Below are 25,464 nucleotides of genomic sequence, written 5' to 3' on the forward strand. Positions count from 1 at the left end.
AACTGAAACTTTTCTTTAAAGGGGACATATTAGCCACATTTCCAGATTGTAGCAAAAACTACCCTGTAACAATGTTTCTGTGAAGGCTCTCAGTTGTCCAGGTGGTTTCCATAGTAGAGAAGCTTGAATCTTCGACTGGACTGGGTTGCTTGACACGAGGACGTTTCGCTTCAAATTGCAGAAGCTGGTCATGAGTCATTCCCGTCATCAGGAGACTCGTCAGGAGAGCCGTCAGGAGAGGTGTCAGTCCCATTGTTAGGAGGGACAGCTACCCTGTCATTAGGAGGGTGCTAACTAGAGCACAATAGGTGCTAATTAAAGCTGTTGTTTAGTCACTAGCCAATAGCAGTCTGCCTCTCGGTAGGAGGGGCTGGTTAGGTTTAAAACTCCAGCTTTTGTGGCTTCTGTTTGTTCTTCTCTACAAGAGTCAAGACAGAAGTCAGATGACTAGACCAAGAATTTTAGCTGAGGAAGCTTCTACGATTTGAAGCGAAACGTCCTCGCGTCAAGCAACCCAGTCCAGTCGAAGATTCAAGCTTCTCTACTACCCTGTAACAAGGATGATTCTCAAATTGGTCACCAGTACCAATACATGTTTGGATTGGTACCAGTACATGTACTTTGTACCAGTACATTTGGTACCAGTACATGTACATGTACCCCAGCAGACTGGTTTAGGTTAAGTTTTGGTATGACACGTTTATTTGTGGCTGGTAATCTTCATATATTTAGAATTTTCATGTACTGGTACACTGTGTACCCCCACATCCACCACACTACTGGATAGCAACATCCCAGGTGGACAACCCATCCCCATCTTCAAAAGTGGCCATCTGAATACCAGATGAAAAGTTGCCATACCATTGACCTTTTCCAGTTGCTGGTCCTTAACCTTTGGGGTGAAGAAATGCTTGGAATAAGTTGATGGAATGATGAGGTCACTGGCATCCAAGTCTCATAACCATACAGTAGGATAGGAAGCACCAGGGACTTGGACTTTTGTTCTCCTGCAAAGGTATCTGTATCACCAAACCTCTCTGTGCAGCGACCCCATGACTCTATAAACTCTTCCCACTTACTCCTTGATCTCCAAGTGCAAGGACCCAGGGGCATGAATGCTACTACTGAGATAAATGAATGTTTCTCCAAGTTCAACACATGAACATCTTACATCTGCTGATGGCTGAGACTGGCAATCACTGAAACCCTGGACTTCCTCTTGATCCAGAACACTCAAAAACCCAGACACTTCGACTGCTTGCTCAGCTTCTCAAGTGCTGCAATCAGTGCATCCACTGACTTCACATGGGGCATTCGTCCAGTTATTACAAAAAAAAACAAAAAAAAAAAACAGGTCTCTATAGTGAACTTGTTCTGTATCTGTTGCTTTAAATTTGTATCATTTGCTACTGCGCAAAACCTAGTTTACGATTGCAATTCACGTTTACAGCACTGTCATGAATACTAATTGGACCTTGACGCAAGTAGCAACAACCATATTTTGCATGATGACACCTTTAAATGAATTTACATTGGTACTGCAGAATGTCTGTACTGTCTTCTGTGTGCTAGCTCACGCATTGGATAGTTCACATTGAATTATTTAAGCTGACATTGATAAAAAGATAAAACTTTCAAACACTTACTCAGCCTCTTGTACATAGCATGAGTGCATTTAGGGCGTGTCCTACTTCACTTTATTTACACGCCGTGTAATTGAGCTCAGCGCACAAGGCACAAAGGGATTATATTTAGTCTTTTAATTAATCATGGGTGTGCTTTGGGTGAAATCACATTCTCTGACTGCCTTTGAGAGGAGTATCTGACACGTTGCTCTTTGGATTAAAGACTATGTGACAGAAGTGAGAGGTTTTCTCTTGTAGTTTTCCATTTGTTTTTACCTTTATTTCATGTTTCAGCCACTGCATTAATGCACATCCCTGCGTGTTCAAGCAAACTGAACGCATGTCATGAACCTACCCGTATAAGGCACATCTGTACATTGCAATGTATAAATGCATAAAACTCTGCGTGTTGTGTGGGCCGCCGAAGAGGAGGTACTGCTGGCCCACCACCACAAGATGGCGCCCTGCTTGAAGTGCGGGCTTCAAGCACGAGAGGGCGTCGGAGCGACCAGGAGTGACAGCTGTCACACATCATCCGTACCAGCTGTCACTCATCCACTACTCATCGCCACCACCATAAAGGCCGGACTGCAACTCCACCTCCCCGCCGAGAAATCAGCTACCATTCAGGTAATTTTCTCTGCTGACTCAAAACATTGAGTAATAATCTGAACTTCTTTGCAGCCGTTTTCCTGTGGTGTGTCCTTATCTGTGGGATTGGCGTTTGGTGTGATCAGCGACGGCTTCGCCTCACACCCCAAACCAGATAAGTGGTTAAACAGGAGCTGCACGATTGTGTGATTGGAGGTGGAGGTGCTCCCTCCTAACTAAACACTGACTGTGGGATTACTGAGTGTGCGAACTCACACTCATCAGGACTGTCTCTGTTCTCTGCCAGCAGTACCGGGTCTGACTGCTGAAGACAGCGGCCACCTGGGGCGCAGGGCTTGGCGGCTCCGGTGTTCTTCAGCTCTGTTGGTGGTGGAAGCTGTGTGGGGATCCGGCTCTTCTCTCGCCAGGCGTCTTCTATCGTCGAGCCTGCCCACACGTCACCTGGTGTATGATTGACAGTCCACCATATTGTTATTGTCTGTACGTCGTTGTGCGATTCACAACATTAAATTGTTACTTTTGGCTATCCATTGTCCGTTCATTAACGCCCCCTGTTGTGGGTCCGTGTCACGACACTTTCACAACGCTGCGCTTTACTTCAGACAAGGTTTTTGTTGGTGAATGAACAACCGCTTTCTGCTGCCTCCTGATTGCCATGCACCACCACTGTCCCTGACTACACCTCATTTTAAGACTACTACAGCCACGGCACAGCCGCACAGATGATCGTAGTAACATTTGCCATTTAAATAACATTTCCGGCTGGGTGTGAAAATGAATCTGCAGCTGTTAGAAACTTGCAATGTCACTTATGCTGCACTGTGTGCTGTTTTTGCAGCAGGTGCTGAAAACATTTGCATGATACTTCAAATAAAATTAAAAGAAAAAAATTCTAAATAGCATAAAATGAAATATAAACAGTTAAGAATATAATGTCGCTGTGATTTTCAGTACCCACTGAAATGCAGAGTAATTACTGCAGAATATAACATTTTGTAACTGTGATACAATCAGCTCCATAAGTATTTGGACAGTGACATTTTTTTCTGTATTTGCCTTTGTACACCACCATAAGGAGTTAAAATGGGGGGAAAACAAACAAACAAAAAAGTTAACAATAATAATAATAATAATTTAAAATCACCTTTATAACCAGATTTCATTAAGCTGGTCAGGGGATGGATATGTGAACATGTCCAAGTCACCAAATACATCTTGTATTTCATTTCATCTGTCATTACAAAATACAAACAGCATGGTTTTGGTTTTGAAGTAGGCAGTTCTCCAAAACTGAGTAACTGACTGTGCATGAAGGAAGGTCATGAGGGAAGCCACCAAGACACCCATGACAACTCTGGCGGTGTGATCGGCATCTTTGGCTGTTAACTGGATTAAGTGTGCGTAGTGCACTGCCAGTTATTTATTTTGGTGGTGCAGTGGTGCAGAGAAGCTTTTTCATGACAACAAATGCAAGTGAGGTTCGATTCTTCCAACTTCATCATTTAGTTGCATAACTTGTGATGGAACAGACAAAATTGCACTGTGCACAGTTTCTCTTTTCTGTACATAATCCAAGATTTTGCTGAGATACAGTTCTGTTGCAGTAAAGTCAGTATGTCCTTTATTGCTTAAAATTGGAATACTACACAAGAGATTACTACAACTACAAATGAGAAGATAGAATTGCATCTGTATTATTTGTGTAATATTACTTTTTTCCCTTATTTTGAAATTTAACACAACATACTCGCCTGTTGTCTTTTGCCATTCAGAACTGACCTTGCAGCACAATGGCTGATAGCTGGTGGTTGCTACAGGATACCAGACTTATCTTGATCATGTGATCTGACTCCATCTCCAGTTGCCTGTCATCTATCATTGGTGAGTCATGTGACCACTGTGGCATTTTGTGAAACCGGGCCAGAACTCATGCACTCATTGATGAAAATGCCTCCCAAACTCACTGATGACAAATTTACAAAAGAAGCAACACATTCAGACAAACGCGATATGTCTGCAAACTTTATGCCACCGCTTCCACCAAAAGCCCCCGCATTCGCGTGTCCGCAAGAACCACGTGGCGGTAATCGACCCAATGTACAAAACACCTTCATTAATGGTTGACGGACCAAAGGAGAAGGATGGCAAAGGGCTTTGAATGCACCGCTGACTGGTAGAGACTGTACGTGTTGTCAGGAGATGATAATGCTCAGGATGGATGAGAGCCACTCTGTTGCCAAGGCGACGGACAGGGCTGTAAACACGCTACCCCTGACTCATCGCTCCACAATAAAGCCCCCCCACCCTGCTCTCACTCTTCATAACACACACACACACACACACACACACACACACACACACACACACACACACACACACACACACACACACACACACACACAAATGTATTCACACAATCCAGTTCAATCTGAGTGAGACAAGAGGATCAGGAGATGAGAGACACTCCACTCTCATCAACTACACATCTGAATAGGCCTGTGGAGAAAACGCAGCACTTTCTGTAATACGAGGTCTCTTAGATAATAAACCGACCCTTTTTTTTTTTAACTATATGGATTTGAATGACATGCGATTACACCAATCATGCTTGAACCCTCGTGCGCATGCGTGAGTTTTTTCACGCGTGTCGGTGACGTCATTTCCCTGTGGGCAGGCCTTGAGTGAGATGTGGTCCCGCCCTCTCGGCTGAATTCCTTTGTTTCACACGCTGCTCGAGACGGCGCGCGTTGCTTTATCAAAATTTTTTCTGGACCTGTGAGGAATATCCGAGTGGACACTATTCGAGAAATTAAGCTGGTTTTCTGTGAAAAGTTTAACGGCTGATGAGAGATTATGGGGTGTTTCTGTCGGTGTAAGGACTTCCCACGGAGCAGGACATCCTGCAGCGCTTCCAGGCGCTGTCGTCGGCCTGTTTCGAGCTGAAAACATCCTAATTTAAGGCTTAATTCACCCAGGACATCGTGAGAGAACAGAGAAGATTCAGAAGAGGCCGGCATGAGGAATTTATGCGGACATTCCACTGTTTAAGGACATTTTTTTAATGAAAGACGTACGCGCAAATTCGCCGAGTCGTTTCCGTGACGACTCGGCAAATCTGTGTGCGCCGCGACAGGAAAAACACCTCCGTGTTGAAAACCATTTGTAGAATTCAGGCGGCTTTTAATGGCTTTCAACAAGTGAGTAACTGAGAAATTGTTTAACAGCTTGGGCATGTTCCAACTTGCCCGTTAAGATTTCCAACGGAGGTGTTTTTCCTGCCGCGACCCCCCGCGGTCGGGTCCAGCCCGACATGCGACTCTGCCCGCACGTTCTTTCATTACAAAATGACCGTTAACAATGGAATGTCCGAATAAACTCCTCATGCCGACTTCTTCTGAAAGTTCTCTGTTCTCTGACGACTTACTGCGTCAACAGAGCCTGAAATGTGGAAGTTTTCAACTTGAAACGGCGAGACGCTGCCGCCTCGAAGCGCAGATCGCCGTCAGGCGCCGTGGACCGTCCTTAAAGTGACACTACCAGACCAAAATCTCTCATCAGCCGTTAAAATTTTTACCGAAAACCAGCTGAATTTATTGAATGATGTCCACTCAGTTGTGCCTTACAGTTTTGAAAAAAATTTTATCAAACAAAGCAACAGTCTCTGAGCCATTCCTAAACAATGAAAAAAATCGACGAGCGGGTGGACGACTCCTCACTCAAAGACTGCCCACAGGCGAATGACGTAACCGACAGGCGTGAAAAAACTCTCGCATGCCCACGAGGGTTCAAGCATGTCTGATGTAATCACACGTGATTCAAATCCATATGGTTTTTGAAAAAAATAATAAGGTCGGATACTTTTCTAATAGACCTCGTATATACACACTCTTCTAAAGAAGCACACACTAAGACACGTGTCAACTTTAAATGAACATGTTTTGCTGCGGCTTCTACACTGCTTCTCCATTAGTACAATGCAGAAACATTTTTTTTAAATGACATTTTATTGGTCACATAAACAGAACTAGTTTTTATTTTGAAGCAATGCTTCATGTCCAGGGGTGTCGTCAAATTTTCCAGAAAATAGCTGCTACAATCAGCTGACTGTGTTTTAATTACGTGGCCATGCACAAAATAAGCATTTAAGTATTTGTGATGTCAATTCAAATGTCAGTCCTTTAATAGTACTCATAAATATCCGTGAAATATTAAAATAGATTTTTTTTTTTTTTTACATTTTTTTTCTGTGTTGCACAGCGTACTCACAAGGATTCATTAAAACCACACTACTGCTTTAAATGTGTGTCAGGAGCTTTGTGCACAGTGTGGCGTCTGTGAACACGCGGTACAAACAAAGTTGAAATTCTATCAACAAACCAACCATTGATATACATATATATATATATATATATATATATATATATATATATATATATATATATATATACAACCCCTGGCAAAAATTATGGAATCACCGGCCTCGGAGGATGTTCATTCAGTTGTTTAATTTTGTAGAAAAAAAGCAGATCACAGACATGACACAAAACTAAAGTAATTTCAAATGGCAACTTTCTGGCTTTAAGAAACACTATAAGAAATCAAGAAAAAAAGATTGTGGCAGTCAGTAACGGTTAGTTTTTTTAGACCAAGCAGAGGGAAAAAATATGGAATCACTCAATTCTGAGGAAAAAATTATGGAATCACCCTGTAAATTTTCATCCCCCAAATTAACACCTGCATCAAATCAGATCTGCTCATTGACATTGACCCTATGTGTCTTTTTGCAAGGAATGTTTTTGCAGTTTTTGCTCTATGGCAAGATGCATTATCATCTTGAAAAATGATTTGGAGCGTTCTTTTGTTTTTCATGATTCCATAATTTTTTCCTCAGAATTGAGTGATTCCATATTTTTTCCCTCTGCTTGGTCTAAAAAAGTAACCGTTACTGACTGCCACAATCTCTTTTCTTGATTTCTTATAGTGTTTCTTAAAGCCAGAAAGTTGCCATTTGAAATTACTTTAGTTTTGTGTCATGTCTGTGATCTGCTTTTTTTCTACAAAATTAAACAACTGAATGAACATCCTCCGAAGCCGGTGATTCCATATATATATATATATATATATATATATATATATATATATATATATATATATATATATATATATATATATATGTTTAATCTATCACTGCTGTACACAAGGATGGAAAAAAGTCCACACACTGCACTCAGATTGGTCTTCAAAACTGACAGTTTGAAAAAATAGCATAGAACCAGTTTGAGCCTTGTCATAGATACATGATTGGGGTGGAACAACGCACTAACTCCACAATATCATACAAAATACCTATCAGGATTCAATACATACCATGATACAAAATTGCATTTCTATCAGAATACTTGTGTAGGATCTGTGGTGAATGTTTAACTGTTTCCTGTTTGTATATTTTATAAATCATTTGCAACTGAGGATGTAATCCAGCGCTGGGAGGAACACTTTGAGGGACTCCTGCATCAGACCGGCGTGCCCTCTATAGTAGGGGCAGAGCTGGAAGCTGATGGAGGATTTTCATCAATTTCCCTGGTAGAAGTCACTGAGGTAGTCAAACAACTTCACAGTGGCAAGGCCCCGGGGGTTGATGCAATCCATCCAGAGATGCTGAAGGCTCTGGGTGTGGAGGGACTGTCTTGGATGAGACGTCTCTTCAACATTGCATTGAGGTCTGGGACAGTGCCTAAGGAGTGGCAAACTGGGGTGGTGGTCTCCATATTTAAAAGGGGGACCAGAGAGTGTGTTCCAACTACAGGTGCATCACACTACTCAGCCTCCCTGGTAAAGTCTACTCCAGGGTGCTGGAAAGGAGGGTTTGGCCGATAGTCGAACCTCGGATTGAAGAGGAACAATGCAGGTTCCGTCCTGGTCATGGATCAACCAACCAGCTCTTCACGCTCACAAGGATCCTGGAGGGTGCCTGGGAGTATGCCCATCCAGTCTACATGTGTTTTGTGGACTTGGAGAAGGCGTATGATCGGGTACCCCAGGAGATACTGTGGGAGGTGCTGCAGGAGTATGGAGTGAGGGGGTCCCTTCTCAGGGCCATCCAATCTTTGTACTCACAAAGCGAGAGCTGTGTTCGGGTGCTTGGCAGTGAGTCGGACTCATTTCCGGTGGAGGTTGGCCTCCGCCAGGGCTGCGATTTGTCACCAATCCTGTTTGTGATATTCATGGACAGAATATCAAGACACAGTTAGGGGGAGGAGGGTTTCCAGTTTGGTGGGCTCAGGGTCTCATCACTGCTTTTTGCAGATGATGTGGTCCTGTTGGCTTCATTGGCCGGTGATCTCCAACACTCACTGGATTGGTTCGCAGCCGAGCGTGAAGCGGCTGGGATGAGGAGCAGCACCTCTAAATCTGAGGCCATGGTTCTCAGCAGGAAATCAATGGATTGCCTACTCAGAGTAGGGAATACGGCTTTGCCCCAAGTGAAGTTCAAGTACCTTGGGGTCTTGTTCACTAGTGAGGGGGCGATGGAGCGTGAGATTGGCCGGAGAATTGGCACAGCAGGGGTGGTATTGCATTCGCTCTACCATACTGTTGTGATGAAAAGGGAGCTGAGCCAAAAGGCGAAGCTCTCGATCTACTGGTCAATCTTCGTTCCTACTCTCACCTATGGTCATGAGGGTTGGGTCATGACCAAAAAAATTAAATTGCGGGTACAAGCGGCCGAAATGGGCAGAAAAGCGGTTGAAGATGAGTGATAAATCATTTATGATTCTTCTGCAAGAGGTCATTATTTTATCCAAGCAATAGATGACATTTATGGTATCACAATACTCATTTTTCAAAAAACAATATGATTTACTACAGCCACCACGATACGATTATCACGATACGCGATGTATTGTTCCAAATCGTGATGTCACACTTCAGAGTTCAGTACCCTTGCAAAGCTGTAACAGTGCCATCCCGTTCTATGCTATGTTGTTGTTGTGAAAGTGTCGTGACACGGACCCACAACAGGGGGCGTAAATGAACGGACAATGGATAAGCCAAAAGTAACAATTTAAAGTTGTGAATCGCACAACGACGTACAGACAATAACAATATAGTGACTGTCAATCAAACACCAGGTGACGTGTGGGCAGGCTCGACGATAGAAGACGTCTGGCGAGAGAAGAGCCGGATCCCACACAGCTTCCACTGCCAACGGAGCTGAAGAACACCGGAGCCGCCAAGCCCTGCGCCCCAGGTGGCCGCTGTCTTCAGCAGTCAGACCCGGTACTGCTGGCAGAGAACAGAGACAGTCCTGATGAGTGTGAGGTCGCACACTCAGTAATCCCACAGTCTGTATTCAGTAAGGAGGGAGCACCTCCACCTCCAATCACACACTCGTGCAGCTCCTGAGATAACCACTTATCTGGGTGGGGTGGGAGGCGAAGCCGTCGCAGTCCACACCAAACGCCAACTCCGCAGACAGGGTATCCGTCCCAGGAAAATGGCTGCAAAAAGAGATCAGACTAATACTTGAATTAAGGTTTAGCAGAGAATTACCTGATTGGTAGTTGATTTCTCGGCGGGGAGGTGGAGTTGCAGTCTGGCCTTTAAGGTGGTGGTGATGATGTGGATGAATGACAGCTGATGCTGATGACGAGTAACAGCTGTCACTCCCGGGTTGCTATGACGCCCTCTCATGCTTGAAGCCCGCACTTCAAGCAGGGCGCCATCTGGTGGTGGTGGGCCAGCAGTACCTCCCCTTCAGCGGCCCACACAACAGTTGTGATGTCACCCGATTTATGTGGGCTAAATGTTAATCTCTATTGCCAGCTATCATAAAATCTGTCATGTTTAAGATGTAGCAACTGGGACAGTGTGATGTTGGATGAAATCAATATTCTATTCAAGTTATGCTATCATCTAGACCAGGGCTCTTCAATTCATTCCAGGAAGAGTTGAGAAGGTGCAGGTTTTCGATGCAACCACCCACACCACCAGGTGATTAAACAGATTAACTGATTTCATCTGCTCAAAGTGATGTAAATCAGTGAAATCACCTGGTACTGTGGGTGGTTGCATAGAAAACCTGCACCCTCTCGACCCTTTCTGGAATCAGTTGAAGAGCTCTAATCTAGACTAACCAATCCAAACTTGGTTACTCGTTGTGCAATGCACAAAGCATTCCTGAGATATAAACTCACTTCCTGTTTGGCAGCTTCACTATTGATTTGCAGCATCATGACATACTGTGAAACCTTTAATCTGCACAGGGATACCATGAGCCGCCGGCTGAGCAGTTCCACTCGTTCCCACACTGAAGACTCAATCTTCCTCCGTCCTGATGAAGACCCAGTCTGGTTAGATGAGCCTACAAGGATGGACAAAATGGCAGATGGAGGCCCCAGTAAAACTGGGAACCCAGATTGTAGAGACAGACCTACAGGGGGCCAAAACCCACATGGAGAAGAAGTGTTTTTACACAAAGTGTTGGCGCTAGTGATTGAGCTCCACTGCTGGGCAGTTTCCTTCATCATCTCCCAGGTCACGGTATGTGAATGGCTGAAAGCGGGCTTCACTTGAGAGACTGTAGATTGTGCTCAGATGTTTAAGGTGGCACAGAAGATGACGGCACAGTGGGTTTGTGGTTAGCACTGCTGCCTCACAGCAATAAGGTTGTGGGATCGCTTCCTGCCCTGTCAGTGTGGAGTTTTCATGTTCTCCCGTGTTTTTGTGGGTTCCCTCCGGGTTCTCCGGCTACTCCCACATCCAAAGACATGCAGGTTAGGTGAACTGGAAACTTTAAATTGAGCATAGGTGTGCATGCGAGTGTGAATGTGTTTGTCTATGAGTGGCCCTATGATAAACTGGTGTCCTGTCTAGTAGGTTGTACCCTACCCCATGCCGTATGACTGCTGGAATAGGCTCCAGCCCCTCCCTGATCCTTAATTGGAGTAAGCGGGTATAGAAAATGGATGGATGGATGTTTAAGGGAACTACAACTTTTTATGTGTGCAGTATTACTCAGCTGAATCCCCCTTCTCACTTTTAAAGATGCACATTTCAAAAGCTCATTGTTTGAAACTTTGTTCTTACCTTGAACAATCTTAGAGGGTCCAGGATGGCGTCTGTGGTGAACTGGGATATTCCATCATTGTGTCAGAATGCCTGAACTATCAACATATTCAAAGGTTTGGTAATCCTCTGCATTCCTGTGGGGCCTGTAATATCATCTGGAGGTTTTCCAGAAGCGCCATAGTTGTGTTGAGGTGTCTTAGGTGTGTTATAGTGTCTACGGTTATGCTCTGCTAACCAGTGACCAAGTTTACAACTAGATGTCTTTGGTACCACATCTCTTCAGAGGTTCCTTGGGTACTGCTAGAATGACTTTGTGACAAATCAAGAGTTACTTTGGGAGAATGAGATGAAGAGTATCACTTGTAGTGTCGTCTGCTATGACATTTTGTGGCCAACGCACAGGTGCCTCAGTGTTGAGGAATACAGAGGTTGGAGAAAGCCAAGGCGAAGCCCACATTTCACCTGGCTGCAGCATGTAGATGGTTACTTTGAGAGGTGCGTTGTTTGTTTGCCTGGGTAGTTGCTCTCCAGGACCCGAGGGTCTCACCTGTTTTTGCACACATTGCGTGATACAAACCTGATGTCATCACACCGTGCCCTAGCCTGATGCCTTACATCATCAAACTGCACACGTCACATTTGTGAACAGCTATGGTCTTCACACGCCAGGTTCCTATCCTTATCTGGGATGCATATCCATAAAAGTGAGAATGTAGCTGAAGTCTGAAATGGTTGTGCACAAGCTTGTTTTCAGCTTAAGGTATAATGTATGTAATGAAGTAGTGTTTGAAATGACAGGAAAAATTTATATTAAAACTCAAACATTAGCAAGGCAAAAAATACCTGCATATTATATTATTTTGTATGCATCATCAACAGTATCATATTCTCTAAAGTGCTTTACCATGCATGTTTTCCTGGTGCAGAAAAGAGATTATTGATTGAAAATGGAGCCCACTTGGGTATTCCTCCACCTATCCTGTCTTTTTCTCTCTCTCTTTCGTGGCTGTATTGAATTATTCAACAATAAAGGACAAGCACAACAGTGCAAAACACACATGCATGCAGTCATGTTTAAGACAGCAAAATGCACGTGGTTATGTTTCATGTTTTTTTATGCAAGGATAACAGGCCATCTTTTTTTTTTCTCCTGAGGGTAGACTTCATACCACTGACTGATGATGTTTGAATGACTGGAGCGTGCACAGTGACAGTCTGCCTTCCCTCTCTCCTTTCAGGGTTACTGGCTGTTTTTTGTGCTGGAAGGAAACGGGCCTTTCTCTTCAGTCTATAAAGCTCTGCAGGTCATTGACTTCTATCTTAGTTTTGTGTTACCCTGCCACCCAATCTTTGGTGTAGATGTAAGTCACTTTGTCTTGACAGAGACCACAAATTTGTAACATCGCACATAAATATGCAACACATCAACTGTTGTCTTTGTGTCTTATTTCCTCTTTCTATTTGTCTGACCAGTCCATTGTAATGATGAAGGAGGTATACAACCCCACACAGCACAACTGGATCATAAAGGGCACCTCGGGCATCGGTGTGACCATCTGTGTTATCATGGTAAAAAGCTTGAAAGAGCCTTTTTCTCCACAATACTTTTTTTCAATATAAATTCTTAGACTTTCACCACTCATCCAAATGACTTCTTTAGCCACCATTCACGAGTGGCAAAATATATTTGAAGACTCAACAAGTTCAGTTGCTTTAGAGTAAACTTCTGGACATTGATTGGGTGCATCATTGTTGTTTAGTGGATGTGTTTATAGATTAGTAAAATTATGCATCTTTCTTTCTTTTCTTGTCAGGTCATCCACTTAGTTTGTAAGTGGCGGTACGGCAGCGGCTTCTGGTTTGCAGAACCGGTCTCAAAGGATCTTGGAGATCGCCGTCAGTCTGTAAGCCGCCAGCCCTCCTTCACTCTGTCAGAATGGACGGATGCCCAGGAGGAGCTGTTGGACCTTGACCCTGTGCCCCAGACACCGGTCTTCGACAATGACACCAGGACGGAGGGAGATGCCATCACCCTCACTGTCACACCTGTGGGACTTCAGGAGAGGTGAGTGACAACAGCAAAAGCAAATGTCAGAGACAAATTTATGATGTGTATAAAGGGTTTTCATTCAAGTAAAAGGAATTTTATCACTTGCCTCCAGTGATACCTAACAATACTGAAGGTGTCGGTTTTATGTGTAGGCAGAGGTTTGGGAATTTGTTCCTGAAAAATCTGGAACAGAGGTGAAGGTTACACATCACATTAAAAATAGTTCAAAAACTGTACTGTACATTTCCAAAAACAGCACCCAGAATACTGGGAAATAGTCCAGCCAAAATGGGCAAATGTTCAGGGAAAAAAGTAAATAGCTGAAATGTGATGTATGCACAACTCTCAGTAGCCTTGATAACATACTATAGTGCTGGAGTATCATGTTTAAGCTTTCACCGTTGTGGCAACATGTTGTCGTAACATATTTATGTGAGAAAACTGAATTGTCCAAGAAGTGTTTTAGTACATACAAGTATATTTCAATATGTTTGACTAGATTGTCAAACCATGATTTGGAACATTGTGTTGAAAGCAAACAAATACCAAAGCATGAGATCATGGTGTCCTGGTGGGCTACCATTATGCTGAATTTCCTCACAACCTTCACTGGGGTTTTGAAAAACAGGAAGAAGAAGAAAAAAACTTGCAGAATATAAGGTTAGCTAATCTAGGTTAGGAGTTCAGACCAGCCTCCCAAGCTTTGGGACTTGAGTTCATAAAGTATTATGGTTCAAACATATACTGTCAGACTATTCCCATTACATTTCATGCAGTTGATGAAAAGTCACATTCCTCAGAATGACCACAATCCATTTTTACATTTAAAATTTTTACAACATATGGTTTTCTCTCCAAGTTCCATATATAAAGAAGGATCACAGCTCATGTCTGAGCCCTTTCTAATTTGTAATATAAAGGACAAATTGACAGAAGAGGTTAGACAGAAGTCTCAGTGGACTATGATTCTTGCAAATGGCATTGTGATCTGTAGTGAGAGTAAATAGCAGGTTGAAACTACCCTGGAGAGGTGAAGGTATGCTCTGGAGAGAAGGGGAATGAAGTCAGCAAGAGCAAGACAAAGTGCTTGGGATGAACTGTTTATGTAATGGAAAGTGTGGTACAGGGGTGAAAAGGAGGATGAGTCAGTGTGGAGTGGTTGGAGAAGTGTGGCAGGAGTGATTTGTGATAGAAGAGTATCTGCAAGAGTAAAAGAGAAGATGACAAACAGTGAGACCAGCTATGTCTTATGGCTCAAAGGTGGTAGCACTGACAAAAAGACAAAAGGCAGAGCTGGAGGTGGTGGAGCTGAAAATGCTCAGATTTTCCTTGGGAGTGATGAACATGGACAGGATTAGGAATAAACCTTCCAGAGGGACAGTGCATATGTTGTATGGTTTGGAGGCAAGATTGAGAAGGTTTTGGTTTGTCCAGAGGAGAGCTAGGGTACATAGGGAGAAGGATGCTGAGGATGGATACACCAGGCAAGGGGGAGAAGAGGAAGGTACAAGAAAGAGAGTTATGGATGTGGTTCAGGAGGACATCTAAGTGGTTGGTGTGGCAGAGGAATGCTATCTTGGTGTGGCACCATGATGGCATGGTGAGATGGATGATCTGCTATGGTGCCCCCTAATGGAGGCAACTGAAAAAAAGGCATTTTTAGAATGCTGAAGAGCATGCCTTTTTAAATCTGCATCTATATATTCATTTGTCTGATTCTACTTTTATTACATAGGAGAGGTTCGAATGTGTCCTTGACGTTGGACATGTGCACACCAGGCTGCACAGAGCCTTATGGCTATGGAGCCCAACTCTCCCCCAGAGACCAGTCAGCCCAGGAGTACCTCCATCAGGGTACACATGTCCTGACACCTGCCATGCTACACACACGGGCCATGGATGACCAGAGCCTGCAGGCTGAGTTTTATGTAAGCGGAGCAACAACAGCTCACCCACATACACCCTTCAGATTAGCAGATAGACACAGAGACTCACTGGAAAAGACGTACATAGACACAGACACAGTTGCACACACCCACACACACAAACACCCTGTAGGAGCTCTACAGACAACTGTGAGCTATCAGTGGGCGAAGAAAAGCTACATAGAGGCATATTTGCATCCCAAAACCCACAAAGGATTCAGTGTCTGCTCGGAAGACATATCTGCATCAGAGATCACACACAGTTTGCTCACAGCATTTTCATGGCAAACATTTAGTTAGAAAAAGAGTTTATTTTGAAAGGTTGCAGATGACATAATGTCTTCTTCTCCATCTATCGGCTGCTTCCATTAGGGGTCGTCACAGCAGATCAGTTGTTTCTATCTCACCCTGTCCTCTGTATTTTCCTCTCTCACACCAACCACCTGCATGTCCTCCCTCAGCACATCCATAAAACTCCTCTTTGGCCTCCCTCTTCTCCTCCTGCCTGGTGGCTTCATCCTCAGCATCCTTCTCTCTATATACCCTGGGTTCCTCCTCTGTGACATGCCCAAACCATCTCAATCTCATCTCTCTGACTGACTTTGTCTCCAAACCATCCCACCAGAGTTGTCCCTCTGATATGTTCATTCCTAATCCTGTCCATTCTCATCACTCCCAAAGAGAATCTCAATGTCTTCAGATCTGCCTCCTGTCTTTTTGTTAGTACCACCGTCTCTAAGCTGTACAACATAGCTGGTCTCACTATTGTCTTGTAAACTTTCCCCTTCACTCTTACCGATATTCTTCGGTCACAAATCACTCCTGCGGCCTTTCTCCACCCTGCCTGCACTCTCTTCTTCACCTCTCTACCACACTCTCCATTACTTTGGACAGTTGACCCCAAGTATTTAAACTCATCTACTTTTACCACCTCTACTTCTTGTAACTGCACTATTCCACTGGGCTCCTACTGATTTTCATTCCCCTGCTCTCCACATCATTTGTGATACCGTCACAAAATGAATTTGTGATACCATCAGGAAAATGTTGTGTATTTCGTGACGGTATCACAAATGCATTTCATAACGGTATCATGAGGGGGGTCCTGTGGGGGTTAGGGAAAGGGGTAGGGCTAGAAATAATAATAATTTAAAAAAATGCAGTGTCATGAAAATGTGACTTATTTTGTGACCAGACCACAAAAGTGTTTACTGTAATTACAACTATACTGTTCTGTTTATTGGCAGGAAACTCCAATGAACTTTGTTGATCCTAAGGAGTATAATTACCCAGGACTGGTGAGAAAGAACCGCTACAAAACCATCCTTCCTAGTGAGTAAAGCCACAACATGAACTGATGCAGTCAATCAAAAATCAGGGGTCCGATCTTCCACTCAGCACAAAGCAGGAGACAGCACAACACAAGTGTCGTTGCTCGTGCACAACCAAATGAGGTTACTTTCATGCCCCACGATCACATTGGGGAAGGAACGCATATAACTTCACTAATTGGCAGCTACACAGGAACCTGTACTTATTCATGACCTGCACATTTTGAGTCCATTGTCATGTAAAAGATGGTTGGTTAGAAATTTGAACAAAGACAATCTGTCCTTGTGTGGTTTTCTGTAATATCCTGAGAAACAATGTTTTCTACCAGATCCAGCCATGATTTTATGCCAGTCATTTCACAATGACTTTACTACTGACAAAGCATTTAAACCTGTGAATTCAAGTGCCGCCTTTTGCATGAAGCGGTTTCTAGTTATGAATGATGACATTGTATCTATTTTAAAATAAAAACTTTCTAAAATGTGAATAATACAGAAATATAACGCAATGCTAAAATACCCTGGGCCGTAAGAGCCTTGTGTTCTTTATAATTTGCAGTTGTTTAATTAATTATTAAGATCCAGTTGTCTTACACACAATTTGTACTTGCTCAGTGAAGCTCCTCTACTAATTAGTCAATCTTAAACATTAATATATTTTAACAGCGTCTGCAGGAGGCTTTGTGTGTGCATGTACATGAGCTTTTGACAAAAGCGGAAGTTATGCATATCAAGGAATATTGGTAGATCATCCTGTGTGCATTTGCTGGTATTAATGAGACAAATTATTTCTCGCTAGCTTTTACATAATATATGACAAAGAGGATATATTTACACACAAACAAAACAGAGTTTTGTAGCTAGCTATCAGCCTGTGACGTCACCATGGTAACATCCGCAAAATAAGTTCAGAGGTGTTATTAGGTTCCAAAGATGGCATTTTCGGTTTTAGAAGTGTTTTTTTCTCACTAGCTTTTACATAATATATGGCAAAGAGGATATATTCACACACAAATGAAACAGAGTTCCCCGTGACCCTTAACTGGACTAAGCGGTTGAAGATGTCGATCATCGGAGGTCGATGATCGACTTTGTAGTCGTATCATCTGACCTTCGGCCACGTGTCTCGGACACTCGAGTGAAGAGAGGGGCAGAACTGTCAACCAATCACCACCTGGTGGCGAGTTGGATCCGCTGGGAGGGGAGGAAGCTGGTCAGACCTGGCAGGCCCAAACGTATCGTGAGGGTCTGCTGGGAACGACTGGCGGAACCCTCTGTCAGTGAGGTCTTCAACTCCCACCTCCGGGAGAGCTTCTCCCAGATTCCGGGGGAGGTTGGAGACATGGAGTCCGAGTGAACCATGTTCTCCACCTCCATTGTTGATGCGGCCGCTCGTAGCTGTGGTCACAAGGTCTCTGGTGCCTGTCGCGGCAGCAATCCCCAAACCCAGTGGTGGACGCCGGAAGTAAAGGATGCCGTCAAGCTGAAGAAGGAGTCCTACTTATCATTGTTGGTAGGTGGGACCCCGGAGGCAGCTGACAGGTACCGGCAGGCCAAGCGTGCCGCAGCCCTTGCGGTGGCAGAGGCAAAAACTCGGGTCTGGGAGGAGTTCAGGGAGGCCATGGAGGAGGACTATTGGTCGGCCTCGAAGAGATTCTGGCAAACCGTCCGGCGCCTCAGGAGGCGGAAGCAGCTCTCCACCAGCACTGTTTACGGTGCGGGTGGGGAGCTGTTGACCCTGACTGGGGATGTTATCGGGCGGTGGAAGGAATACTTCGAGGATCTACTCAATCCCATCGTCACGTCTTCTGAAGAGGAAGCAGAGACTGGGGACTCAGAGGCGGACTCATCCATTACCCAGGCCGAAGTCACCAAGGTGGTTAGAAAGCTCCTCGGTGGCAAGGCTCCTGGGGTGGATGAAATCCATCCTGAGTACCTTAAGGTGTGTGTGGATCGGGAGGTCTGGGCGGCTTTGCTTGAGCTGCTGCCCCCGCGACCCGACTCCGGATAAAGCGGAAGAAAATGGATGGATGGACGGTTGAAGATGTGTGTATGTGTGTGTGAAACAAGAGTTTTTCAACTAGCTCCGAGCCTGTGACTTCACCATGCTAACATCCGTGAAATACGTTCAGAGGTGTTAATAGGTACCAAAAACAGCATTTTTCATTTTAGAAGTGTTTATTTCTTGCTAGCTTTTACATAATATATGAGAAACATGCATATAACACACAATATAAAGCAGTTTTGGAGAAACCAGCCACTGATGTCACTGTAAAGCTCTACTCTGACTGGCTGTCATGCCCGCCACTCAAAAACATAATGGAACAGCGTCATACAGAATGTGTTTTTAACCTCTCAAAATACCTCTTAAAATATGTCAATGTTAGCCATCTTCGAACTTGTCCAAGGTCTGTGTCCCAAGAATGTTCCCTGTGAATTGAAGATTGTGGCAGTAATAGAACTGGACTTATGCAGTACACAGACAGATGGATAGATGGACAGATGGACAGACAGACGGACGGACGCCAGGTCTTTGCAATAACCAATGGTTATATGTTGGCCTTTGCGTAAAAATTGTATTGACATGACTATATTTTTGTATGATATATTTATTCATGTAAAGCACACTGTTACATGTCATTTGGACTTTAAAAGAATCAATTGTTGATACTTTGATTTATTTCATGTGATACACAAAACACATCTATGACTAATTGGCTAAATACAATAGCTTTGCCACCTGTGCCCTGCACAGTTTACATACCATGTAAACTGCAATGTGGAGTCAATATAAGTCACCTCAAGGCACTTGGCAATAAGCGAGATTGGCATTCTCATTGTGCGCATGGGCTCATGGGTAGGAAAAAATCTGCTCAGGATAATCAAATGCCTGTTGGTGTCTGCTTGGTTGCACCAACTTGCACATGCACACTTGGAACTCCAATCTGGTTTATAGTGGTAAGGAAAAACTCCCCCAGGCTTTTTTGATTGTAGGACGAAACCCCAAGCAGATCAAAGTCAGAGGGGGTGACCAATTGCTTTGGCCATACTACCAATATCAATGTGACAAATAAAACTAGGTACATTAACAAACTGTCAAAAATGCAAGACAGAGAAGCTGCAGCTAAGCATCCAAGTACTCACAAAGTCTAGTGTTCAGATCTTCAAGATGGGGCCTCGAATGTGCTAAAATATAAAATACTTGTCATTAAGAAATTTATATATAACTGAGTGGTTTATCTCTGCCATAACTGTATTATGTTGCTTTCTGCTTGTATTTGTACAGTGAATATACATTTGATTACGTTTATCTGTCAGAATTACAATCATTTTGTTTCACTGTCTTATGGTAATTTCATGCTGTCCACTTCCAGACACTCATAGCAGAGTGATCCTAAAGTCACCAGATGAAGATGATGATTTCCTCAGCACCTACATCAATGCTAATTACCTAAAAGTAAGAAAGATCTTGTGCATTCATAACTAAAAACTTCTTTAATCATCTCTCTGTAATGTAACTGCTGGTGTGAAATGTGGGTTTGTTTCTCTTTTTTTGTTGTTTTTTGAGCAGGGTTATGGGGGTGAGGAGCGTGCATATATTGCTACCCAAGGTCCTACAGTGAACACTGTGGGTGACTTCTGGAGGATGGTGTGGCAGGAAAGAACTCCCATCATTGTCATGATCACCAACCTGGAGGAAAAAAATGAGGTTAGCATGGAGGGGAAAAAGATGATTGGGTGGATGGTGTCATGATAACTCAGCTATAATTTGTGCCAATCGGTTTAATTTTCTGCACAGCAGCATTTGAGTTATGCTCAGTATTTCCGCTTCCAAAGCTTTGTACTGCACATGCTCAGTGTTATCTTCCCCTGTATAGTTGGGCAGTGTAAAATAAATACTTTTGAAAAATTTGAAAATCATAGATAATCTACAGTTATTTTTGTTGCATGTGTTTTAACCAAACATATTAAAAATGTCATTTAAATAAAGAGAAAGCCAGCTGTCCAAGTTCTGAATGATACTACCAGAGGGAGTCACCTGGCATTGTTAACCTTTCAATTAATAGTCATTTTGGTTGCAACACCACTAAGCTCTAGTTAAACCATGTTTATGAAAAAAGTGTTGCTGTAAGAATTTTAAAAAATTCTATTTGAGATTTATGATGTCATCAATCACAACAGACAACAAAAATGTGGCTAAAGAGCCGCTAGCAACGAATTTGTTGTGTCTTTAATTTTAATCAAAAATTTAAGCTGTGCTCATTATGCTTCTTACAAATAACAAAAACACCTGCATGAATCTCAGATGAAATTGTTGTTTAAAATTAAGCATAAATGGATAAAGTGATCTCTGGGCTGGTTCAGAAAAATCTGGTGTGTCTGTTGGGTTTTACAGAAATGTGCAGAGTACTGGCCCGAGGACAGTGTGACCCATGAAGGTATCGAGATCACTATTGTTACGATTACCCAGGAGGATGACTACAGCCTGAGAGTATTCAGTCTGAAGGTGATATTATTAAATCTTTCACATAAAGCACTACTGTAATAAATGAGTTCACATGTACTGGGTTAGCTGCTCCAAAGAACGGGACAAACATTACCTGTTGATCACAAAAGAAGCCACAGAGCAGTTTCACAGTGGAGTCAATATTGGTGTCCATCATATTAGAATTTCCATTGTGCTGACAGAACTAATCTGGTGTACACCAGCAAACAGGAAGTCCTAAATCACCTTCATGTTAAAATGGTTTTTCAGTGAAAGGAAAGCACTACTGTGAACCAAAATGATGATTACAGATGAACATCTAAAAACAAGAAACAGTTTAATTCAGCATTTGTAGTGCTAATCTGGAAGTAGACCAAAGGTCCTGCTCTTGTGGATATCTAACAACGAAACTGACTTGAATAGAGATAAAAAAAAATAAATAAAAGTGTGAGATTTTGCCCTCACATTTTTGTAGATTAGTCGTGCTGGTAATTCTTATGTCATTGTGTCAAGTGTGTTTTCCAGTCAGGCATATTTGTTATATTGCCATGTGTATCACCGGATTCTGTAGCATGAAGTGGATGAGGGTCTATCACTCCCCTTGGATCGGACACCAGTCCATTGCAGGTTACTTGCCCAGCCAAAGTTGCTACACATTTACAACTGGGTGGACTGAGACAGTGTATATGAAATATCTTGACCAAAGACACAGACATGTATCATGACTGGGAAGCACTCCCAGGTCTACATGTTGGTAACCCAACTCCTATCCACTGAGCTACCTGCTGTGTGAGTCAAGCGTCTTTCCATTTGGTGAAATATTTTTGTCCTGCGGTACTGTAACAGCTATTTAAAAGCAAAGTTACAAGTACAGTACTTGGCTGAGATGATAATGAGTGTTTAGTACATTCAATGATTAATAAAGTACTTCAGCCAGGCCGTTTGTATAGCAGCAGTGCAGTGTGTGTTTGTGTGTGTGTGTGTGTGCATGCGAGGGTACGCATGAGTTAAAGTGCAACACTGATGTTGGCAGTTGCATCTTTCAAATGGGGCCCCGAAAGTTTGAAAATCAAGGACTGAAAATCAACAATTCAAGTGAGTATTTGAGATTAAGAGACTGAAAGTGTTGTGTATCACATGAAACGTCAAAAGAATAATCAGCTCTCATAAACGTAAAGTAACAACAGAGTTCCAACATCACTCATGAGTCATTGCATAAGATGCTTTTCTTTGGTCACGTCAACACCCATGAGAAAATTTTGATTTAAAAAGATGGTAGAAAGTTGATGATGTTGATGTACAACAAAACCAAGAGGCTTTATGATGTCGAGGACAAGATAGAGTTGGCCATTAAAAGGTGCCACGATCATCACCAAATTCCTATTTCTAGATGGACTGACTTCATGTCAAACACTCCTGTAGAGCTGACAATGTACTGATGGGACTGTGTGTTGTATGTTTTGGTCAGTGCATTAAGGTTCAAACCCCACCCCAGCAACATTTCTGCATATAATGTGGAGATGAGTCAGGAAGAGCATCTAACGTAAAACTTGTCTCAAATCAGCATGCAGATCCACCTTGGATCTGCGGTGGCGACCCCGAATCAAAACAAGGGAGCAGCCAAAGGGACTTACTTAGATTAAGAGTAGGTTTCTGTTCAAGATCCCAAATTTACCTTTTGTGTCACATAAAGTTGTTTGTCTGATTGAGGATGTGTTTTGTTTGTTTTGCTGAAAATATTTTTATGAGGCCACAGTCAGAACTTTCAGTTCTGTTCGTGTGTATTTCATGTTTAATTGAAGGTCATGTTAGCATCAATACTTATCAAACCAAACATGATAATTTACTAAACGCAGCCCACGTGTGATTATTATGCACCAAGGGATGATTAGATAACTGAGTTAAAAGCTTGTTTGTTCCACTCTTCTGGCGTGTGTTGTTTTTGTCATGTACTGCAGGAATAATTTTTGTCAGAGATATTAACAGGTGTTAAATTATAAACAAAAACAAACTTGCACTTGAATCAGGTAAGTGATTTGATGATGTATGTACAAGAACAGGAGAATTCTGCCAATTAAGTGGTTTTATGATTTTCTCTCTTTATTGTTTCATTGTTGTTGGGCTTTTGCTGTTTTTCCTGAGTTTCCATTATTGCCATAGCAACTAAACCCAGAGGCATTTGAGTCTCTCTCTCTCTCTCTCTCTCTCTCTCTGTCTCTCTCTCTCTCTATATATATATTATATACATACTTACATTTTTATACCCTCTTACAACCCAATTCCAATGGGATGTTGTGTAAAATGTAAATAAAAACAGAATACAATGATTTGCAAATCCTCTTCAACCTATATTCAGTTGACTACACCACAAAGACAAGATAGTTAATGTTCAAACTGATAAACTTTATTGTTTTTGTGCAAATATTTGTTAAATTTTAAATGGATGCCTGCAACACGTTTCAAAAAAGCTGGGACAGTGGTATGTTTACCACTGTGTTGCATCACCTTTCCTTCTAACAACACTCAATAAGCATTTGGGAACTGAGGACACTAATTGTTGAAGCTTTGTAGGTGGAATTCTTTCCCATTCTTGCTCGATGTACAACTTTAGTTGTTCAACAGTCCGGGGTCTCTGTTGTCGTATTTTGCGCTTCATAATGCGCCACACATTTTCAGTGGGCGACAGGTCTGAACTGCAGGCAGGCCAGTCTAGTACCCGCACTCTTTTACCATGAAGCCATTCCGTTGTAACACGTGCAGAATGTGGCTTGGCATTGTCTTGCTGGAATAAGCAGGGACATCCCTGAAAAAGTTGTTGCTTGGATGGCAGCTTGTGTTGCTCCAAAACCTGGATGTACCTTTCAGCATTGATGGTGTCATCACAGATGTGTAAATTGCCCATGCCATGGGTACTAACACATCCCATAACCATCACAGATGTTGGCTTTTGAACTTTGCGCTGGTAACAATCTGGATGGTATTTTCCTCTTTTGTCCGGAGGGCACGACGTCCATGATTTCCAAAAACAAATTGAAATGTGTACTCATCAGACCACAGCACATGTTTCCACTTTGCGTCTGTCCAATTCAAATGAGCTCGGGCCCAGAGAAGGCGGCAGCATTTCTGGATGTTGTTGATGTATGGCTTTCACTTTGCATGGTAGAGTTTTAACTTGCACTTGTAGATGTAGCGACGAACTGTGTTAACTGACAATGGTTTTCTGAAGTGTTCCTGAGCCCACGCAGTAAGATCCTTTACACAATGATGTTGGTTTTTAATGCAGTGCCACCTGAGGCGTCGAAGGTCACGGGCATTCAATGTTGGTTTTTGGCCTTGCCACTTACGTGTAGAAAGTTCTCCAGATTCTCAAAATCTTCTGATTATATTATGGACTGTAGATGATGGAATTCCTAAATTCCTTGCAATTGAACGTTGAGAAACATTGTTCTTCAACTGTTGGACTATTTTTCACACAGTTATTCACAGAGGTGATCCTCACCCCATCTTTGCTTGTGAACAGCTGAGCCTTTTGGGGATGCTCCTTTTATACCCAGTCATGACACTCACCTGTTTCCAATTAACCTGATCACCTGTGGAATGTTCCAATTAGGTGTTCTATGCACATTCATCAAGTTTCCCAGTCTTTGGTTGCCCCGCCCCGGCTTTTTTGAAACGTGTTACAAAAATGAGCAAATATTTGCACAAAAACAATAAAATTTATCAGTTATCACTGTATTCAACTGAATATAGGTTGAAGAGGATTTGCAAATCATTGTATTCTGTTTTTATTTACATTTCACTCAATGTCACAACTTCATTGGAACTGTGTGTATATATATATATATATATATATATATATATATATATATATATATATATATATATATATATATATATATATATATATATATATATTCTTGGTCTTTCGGCTGTTCCCGTTAGGGGTCGCCACAGCAGATCAATCCTTTCCATCTCGTCCTGTCCTCTGTATCTTCCTCTGTCACACCAACCACCTGCATGTCCTCCCTCAGCACATCCATAAACCTCCTCTTTGGCCTCCCTCTTCTCCTCCTGCCTGGTGGCTTCATCATCAGCATCCTTCTCCCTATATACCCTGGGTCCCTCCTCCTCAGCACATCTCAGTCTTGCCTCTCTAACTTTGTCTCCAAACCGTCCCACCTGAGCTGTCCCTCTGATATGTTCATTCCTAATCTTGTCCATTGTCATTACTCCCAAAGAGAATCTCAACATCTTCAGCTCTGCCACCTCCAGCTCTGCCTTCTGTCTTTTTGTTAGTGCCACCGTCTCTAAACCGTACAACATAGCTGGTCTCACTACTGTCTTGTAAACTTTCCCCTTCACTCTT

At 42.8% G+C, this 25,464-nt stretch overlaps 1 protein-coding gene across 2 annotated transcripts in view; it reads left to right on the forward strand.

Annotated features, from left to right (window-relative positions):
• The window catches only part of ptpn5 (protein tyrosine phosphatase non-receptor type 5), a 42,394-nt gene that overhangs the window by 9,124 nt on the left and 7,806 nt on the right, over positions 1-25,464 (forward strand). For both annotated transcript variants that reach the window (XM_034176903.1, XM_034176902.1), the window contains 10 exons: positions 4,010-4,118; positions 10,502-10,778; positions 12,545-12,667; positions 12,780-12,875; positions 13,121-13,371; positions 15,092-15,284; positions 16,529-16,613; positions 19,987-20,069; positions 20,184-20,321; positions 21,009-21,119. In XM_034176903.1, coding sequence (XP_034032794.1) covers positions 10,509-10,778; positions 12,545-12,667; positions 12,780-12,875; positions 13,121-13,371; positions 15,092-15,284; positions 16,529-16,613; positions 19,987-20,069; positions 20,184-20,321; positions 21,009-21,119 — 1,350 coding nt within the window. In that variant the 5' untranslated portion in view covers positions 4,010-4,118; positions 10,502-10,508. The remainder of the gene's footprint in view (positions 1-4,009; positions 4,119-10,501; positions 10,779-12,544; positions 12,668-12,779; positions 12,876-13,120; positions 13,372-15,091; positions 15,285-16,528; positions 16,614-19,986; positions 20,070-20,183; positions 20,322-21,008; positions 21,120-25,464) is intronic.

This window comes from Thalassophryne amazonica, chromosome 8 (genome assembly GCF_902500255.1).
Source record: "Thalassophryne amazonica chromosome 8, fThaAma1.1, whole genome shotgun sequence".
Lineage (NCBI taxonomy): Eukaryota > Metazoa > Chordata > Actinopteri > Batrachoidiformes > Batrachoididae > Thalassophryne > Thalassophryne amazonica.